We start from the raw sequence: 6626 nt of genomic DNA, 5'->3' as shown, positions 1-6626 counted from the left end.
TAAACCTTAATCTCTTTTGACTGACATATTTAAATTCTTGAATTCTTAAGCCAATAAATTATTGTGAAACGTCCGCTATGATTTAACGTAGTTGATTTTTTTATATTTAAAGAAATTTTTTCATTTATGTAAACATATGTTATCACAGAACAAACAGATAATAATAACATCAGATAATAATATGAAAAACAACAAACTTGTTAATTTGAACAAGACAACATAGGAATGTGCGCCTCATATAATATATAATACAATCAACACATTGTTGTGAAATCTTTGGCAGAACACACACGTCTTGCTAAAAACTAGTTTTTCAAGTAATATTTTTAATAAACAACTTTGAAATAAAATAACAAATACAAAAACTAATTTTTTATCAACAATAATAAGAAGTGATAATTTGTTTGTAGTAATACTTGTAAGTTTCCACTGTTGAAATACATGAACAAAAACAAATTGTTGTTGTTTGAATGATTTTAAATGTGAAATATTTGTTTAAAACGCATTTCCTAAATGTTTCATTATTTTTCAGATAATGTTACTGGTGATATGGCTCGCCGTGATTGTGGTGGCTTGTTCCCTCTACTTACGGAAGGTTAACTCAAAGTTCAGCAAAGTTAAAATCAAGAACCTGACGCCGTTACCGTTCCTAGGTAACATGGGCTGGATACTGTTACGTCGAGAACATTTCACAGAAGCTATAGCAAGGCTCTATACAGCATTTCCTGAAGAAAGGTTATTTTTTATTTTATTTCCTAAACTACAATGATCCTATATTAACTATGGGAAGAAATTTCCATAATACTATGGGGCGAAAATTTGCATTGTCGAGGAACTTGTTTAAAAACATATTCACTCTCCACAATTTACCAATCCGGTAATAATAACGAAGTAACAGCCCGAACCGAGGCTCCTGAGGGAGCTCTCGAGCCTAGTTACTCTTAAACCTAGTTACTCTTATTTTGGAAAGAGACGAAAGTAAAATTGTGATTAACTTACCTACCTAGCATTATACAACAGAACAGAAAAAAATATATATAGAACCCAATAATTTTTAGGTTCTTAGGCTGGTTTGAATTAATTAATCCATTGATAATGTTGAAAGACATAGAATTAATAAAAACTATATGTGTAAAGGACTTCGAATATTTTTTGGATCATCGATCGTTTATTGACGCCAAAGTTGATCCATTCTTTGGGAGGAACCTTCTGTTGTTAAAAGGTAACATAAATTTTTAATTATTTTTTTATACTAATATCTTATCGTCGGAGCTGATTAATTTTTCTGATTACTATTATAACTTTGAGACGGTATTTACACGAGATTAAAACAAAAACCGTGTTATTATAAACTACAAACGCGGTTAATTAAATTCTTAGCGTGAGAAACTTTTTTTTTTTTTTGTTGTGCGCCACTATGCATGATTTTACAATTTTGTCGCTACACATTGAATATTAAACTATGTGCTGAAGTTCAAATGAGCTTCTAATGTTGCTTCCTTTGAAAGGTCAAGAGTGGAAAGACATGCGATCGACCTTGAGCCCCGCCTTCACGAGCTCCAAGATGCGGCTCATGGTGCCCTTCATGGTCGAAGTTGGTGACATCATGATCAAGTCACTCAAGGAGAAAATACAGAGTTCAGAAGGTATCTAAAGTTGTACAACAGATTTGTTGCAGTGAACAATTTTGATGATACTGTTAATACCTGTCGCCCGCGATTTTTTGTAAAAATGGTTGCCTCTTCGCTATTTCAGTCTGTAAACTCTGTTACAAATTTCGTCTAGATCCGTTTAGCCGTTCTTAAGTTACGAGATAACAAGCATCCATCCATACATTTGTACCTATGTATTAAGATTATAAAGTCATTAAATTTAACCATAATTTGATCCACAGATGGCTATATCGACATAGACTGTAGAGACTTGACGACTCGGTACGCTAATGACGTCATCGCGTCCTGCGCCTTCGGCTTCAAAGTGGACTCGCACACGAACAGAAACAATGAGTTCTATGACATGGGCAAAGTCACTGCCAACTTCGACTCTACACAGATGCTCAGACTAATTTTTATGTCAACCTGTCCTACTGTTTCAAAGGTGTGGTGTTAATTGATATAGAGTTTACTATGTGTTTCATCGAGAAGGTATCACAGCCGCAGCCGTATAGAATTTCTTCGACAAATCTATAAATGTGTTCATCTTTTTCTTAAAATAAGTAGTTTTATGTTTGTTACGGCATTACGGATGTATTTGAATGTTCAAATTCTTTCGTTTTTTATTTTTCTATAGATTCACATAAAATGATGTCAAAAAATTATAACATTGCTTCACTTTGGGCAGTCATTTGTAAGTGATTTTAGAATGACATTGAATGATGACCTCCAAATTTAAATTGGCTTATCCTTGATTGGCACAAATTGCACAATGTGGCCGCAATTGAAGCCCACGCTCAGTATTGACACTAAATTCAATGAACGAGTAATGAATGATGATTGACCTGTCTTTTGGTGTCATAGTGAGACACAGTAAGAAATTTTATTATGTAAATTATTTTTTAGATCTTAAAGATCTCCCTGTTCAATGCTTCGGTGATTGATTTCTTCCGAGGTCTAGTTCTAAATACTGTCAATGAACGTGTGGCTAAACAAATTGTCAGACCTGACATGATACATTTGCTAATGGAGGCGAAGAAAGGTAAATACATTAATAAGATCGATTAATTATTATCGAAGGTATTATATGTCAATTGCTTGTCCTTCAGGTAAATTAACACACGAAGAGCAAACCGAAGCAGAAGCAGATGTTGGTTTCGCAACTGTTGAAGAATCATCAGTGGGCAGGAAGATAGTTAGAAGAGGTAAGTACGACATAATAAGATAAACAAGTATTAAAAGCATAAAGAAGGAAGATAGTATTTTTCTGAAGTATGTTTAACATCATTTTTAATGGTAGAGTCCACGGCAGAATTTCGCAGTTGCACGAATTTCCCGCTCGACCGGAGCAATACCACGACCGCACAGAAGACAGGCGTCAAGTGTATACGCTTGTAATCTGATGAGTGTCACAGCTACGCATTTTCGCTACATTTAACAATGATAAATAACTTTCAGTTTGGACAGACGACGATCTAGTTGCTCAGGCGTTAATATTCTTCTTCGCGGGTTTCGATACCGTGTCTACAGCGATGATGTTTGCCCTGCACGAGCTGGCGTTGAACCCGGACATCCAGAACCGGTTGCTGGATGAAATTAAACAACACGAAGTTAGGAATGGCGGAACGCTTGATTACAATTCAATACAGAATATGAATTACTTGGACATGGTTGTTTCAGGTACACTTTAACGTTCTGATGCATCTTTACTCTTATTTTTTATTTTATTTAATTACAATTTCTTATTTGAAACTTTTAGAAGTGCTGAGAAAGTGGCCGCCTGCAATTGGACTGGACAGGCAGTGCCTGATGGACTACAACTTAGGAAGACCCAACAAAGATGCAACTGAGGATTTCATTGTGAGATGTTAACTTATAGATATTACACACAGCTAGAAATCAGAGTCAATATTTTTTTATTTACTTTGGAATAACTTCATGAAACAGATTTTCCAAACATATCTAGTCAAAGAATGATCAACTAGCAGAATAAATATTTCTCTTTTCGATATACCGTACTGTCTGAATGACGTAAACCTAGACGATAACATCTGCGTATAAACGTAGACAGTATGAAATAACACATAACTTTATTACGTTCTAGATCCGCAAGGGGCAGACGGTGTCGGTGCCGGTATGGGCGATCCACCGGGACCCAGCTTTCTACCCAGACCCCGACAGATTTGACCCTGAACGCTTCTCAAAGGAAAACAAACATCTCATCAAACCATTCACTTATATGCCTTTCGGACTCGGTCCCAGGAACTGCATAGGTATGTTACTGCTAATGTTATATTTATGGTATCAACATTTATTTCTTAAAGACACAATTAGGTCACAGACTATTATAATATCCTATTTTGATGTTTTTCTAGATTCATGGTGGTAGAGAGTAGAAGATTTTATATTCTTTCTTTCCATTTTGTTCCCTTACTTGTTAATATTAGAATGAATAAGAATTATCCAACAGCAACATAATTTTATAAAGATATTGAACAACATCGCATTACGCTAAAATAGCAAAATGACCGTTACCCATCATGCAGCACCATCAAATGCACACATGGTCTGCATTAAATGCAGCGTTGGTTATGATCCTTGTGCAGGTTCTAGGTTCGCGCTGTGCGAGGTAAAGGTGCTGCTGTACCAGGTGGTGCGGCGCGTGCAGCTGGCCCCGTGCGAGAGGACCTGTGTTCCTGAGCAGCTCGCTACCGACACATTCAACATACGACTAAAAGGCGGCCACTGGCTCAGGTTCCGTCTCAGGGAATGACGTTCTATGCAAGTGTCAATGTACATAACAACATGAACCCGCTAATAAAAACACGGAATTATCTGTGCAAGACACTTGAACGTCAAGCTCTAAGGTAAATGCACGGTATCTACATAGGTCTTCTGCAAGCGAACAAATTAATTCATGATACTGTAACTGACTATATTATAATATCTATGGTCGAATAAAAAGCTTTAATATTTTTAATTGTTTGATTTTCACACAATACTACTTACATTGAACGAGTTGATATGTGAATGAGCATATCTCTCATCATAATAGCGTATTAAAAGAATACGTAATGTTAGAGTTCTAAGTGCAGCCGCCCTTGTCTGTTAGTGAAAGGTAAAAAACAGTAAATCTTAGAATGGATAAAAGATTAGGCAGGAGTACCAAAAATTTTATCCTGGTATGTCAGAATTCTTTGGTTTCATCTTTATTTTAGTAAAATACACCATTACAAAACATCCTTATCTATGATCGAAACCCAACCAACAAAAAACGAAGACATTGATAGGTTTAAAAGTGGTAGAGTCCGTAGCACCATTAGCTGTTGCACGAATGTCACGCTCGAGCGGTACAATACTACGACCACACAGAACTCAGACGTCAAGAGGAAGATATCTGCATAGAAGTGTGGGCCAAAGGTGTCTCAAGTCCATAGTTATAAAATATACAAGGTTTAAGGAGAGGACACTATTATACATGTTATCCCAGGGCAGTGTTTTAGGCCCTACACTGTTCATATTATACGTGAATGATCTGCTTAGACTGACCAATAACCACACTGACATCATTTGTTACGCGGATGATACTGCACTTATTTTTCACGGCAGTTCTTGGACGGAAACAGTAAAAAGATGTGATGAAGGAGTTAATGATGTATTTAAATGGCTAGACAATAACCTCCTGACTCTAAACGCCGATAAAACAAAATTCTTATGCTTTCATAAAACTAAATCTTCTGCACCGAAATCGCAGATAAGCATTAAAATTCATTCCGGTTGTAGTTCTCCTAATTTGTGCGATTGCTCTGCTATAGAACAGGTAAATAACATAAGATACCTTGGTGTGGTAATAGATAATAAAATGTCCTATAAAACCCATATAAGTGAACTAGCTGGTAAAGTTCGAAAACTGGCGCATATAATGTATAGAATCCGCGAGGCCGCAGACCCGCAGACAGCACGGCTCGTTTACACCGCGCTCTGCGAGTCCATCATCTCATATTGTATCAACTCGTGGGGCGGATCTTCCGTAACCAACATGCTTGAATTAGAACGTGCTCAGAGAACTGTTCTTAAGGTGCTATTCGGCAAAAAGAAAAGATTCCCGACACAAACATTATACTCACAGGCTAAGGTCCTGACTGTGAGACAAATATATATATTAAAAACGGTTCTAATACAGCACAAAGCCGTCATGAAAAACAATATTTATAAGGACTCTCAAGGTAAAAGACTTTTTAAAATACCACTTCCAACAGTTAGCTCCACATTCGCACAAAGATTCTCACATTTCTTAGGGCCATATATGTATAATAATATTTTAAGTAAATGCAACATTAAACAAGACTCACTTTACAATGCTAAATTAAAATTGAAGTCGTGGTTATGGAAACTATCATATGCGGAAACTGAGAAAATCATTAAAATAGTACATTAAATAAGAATAATTAAGTGATTATTTATGGATTGAGTTGTAATGAGAATGTTTTTGTTTTCTTGTGTAGTTTACTTAACTCCTAACTATTCTAATATTGTTTAATGCCCATGTGTTGCCATTGCCATCTAACGATGTTTCTTGTTAAATCACTGAGCTGGGTCCTCGCGATACAGGCTGCGCTTAGTGCGAGGATCCTGGATAATTCACTGTATTTTTTGGATGTCAATAAATATTTTTTCATTTTCATTTTTTTTTTCATCTTAAATACGATACGATACGATACATGTTATCTTAAATATTTCACGCCGCCAATATGTGTCAGAGCTATTTAATGCGCTGGTAGCACCATCTGGCTGGTAGCGGATGTTGGCTTTTTGTTACTTTCTTGTATGTTTTTTCATTCAATATACAGAAGCGTTTTTTTGGAATTCAAAAATTTCAATTACAGACAAACTTTGATTTTTCAAACTTTTTAGTACACAAAAACGTAATTCTCTCCCAACGAAATCTTTTTCGATAAATAAGTTACAGCAGTC

At 35.9% G+C, this 6626-nt stretch overlaps 1 protein-coding gene across 1 annotated transcript; it reads left to right on the top strand.

The window, feature by feature from the left end:
- Positions 1–392: 392 nt before the first annotated feature.
- Positions 393–4633, top strand: LOC106713774 (cytochrome P450 9e2-like). The gene is made up of 11 exons (XM_045679872.1): positions 393–418; positions 533–735; positions 1059–1222; positions 1509–1646; positions 1895–2097; positions 2559–2694; positions 2762–2857; positions 3111–3332; positions 3412–3512; positions 3757–3925; positions 4259–4633. The coding sequence occupies exons 2-11, from the start codon at positions 536–538 to the stop codon at positions 4423–4425; spliced, it is 1596 nt and encodes a 531-aa protein (XP_045535828.1). The 5' UTR covers positions 393–418; positions 533–535; the 3' UTR covers positions 4426–4633.
- Positions 4634–6626: the final 1993 nt, after the last annotated feature.

Source organism: Papilio machaon, chromosome 10 (genome assembly GCF_912999745.1).
Source record: "Papilio machaon chromosome 10, ilPapMach1.1, whole genome shotgun sequence".
Classification (NCBI taxonomy): Eukaryota; Metazoa; Arthropoda; class Insecta; order Lepidoptera; family Papilionidae; genus Papilio; species Papilio machaon.
Note: the sequence above shows the minus strand (reverse complement) of the source record. Positions and strands in the feature narration are given on the sequence as shown.

Excerpts from the sequence above, each read along its gene's own strand:
- LOC106713774 (XM_045679872.1), top strand. The coding sequence starts at position 536 with ATGTTACTGGTGATATGGCTCGCCGTGATTGTGGTGGCTTGTTCCCTC. Across the intron at positions 2,695-2,761 it reads GCTAATGGAGGCGAAGAAAG|GTAAATTAACACACGAAGAG; the intron begins GTAAATACATTA and ends CTTGTCCTTCAG. Across the intron at positions 3,926-4,258 it reads CGGTCCCAGGAACTGCATAG|GTTCTAGGTTCGCGCTGTGC; the intron begins GTATGTTACTGC and ends ATCCTTGTGCAG.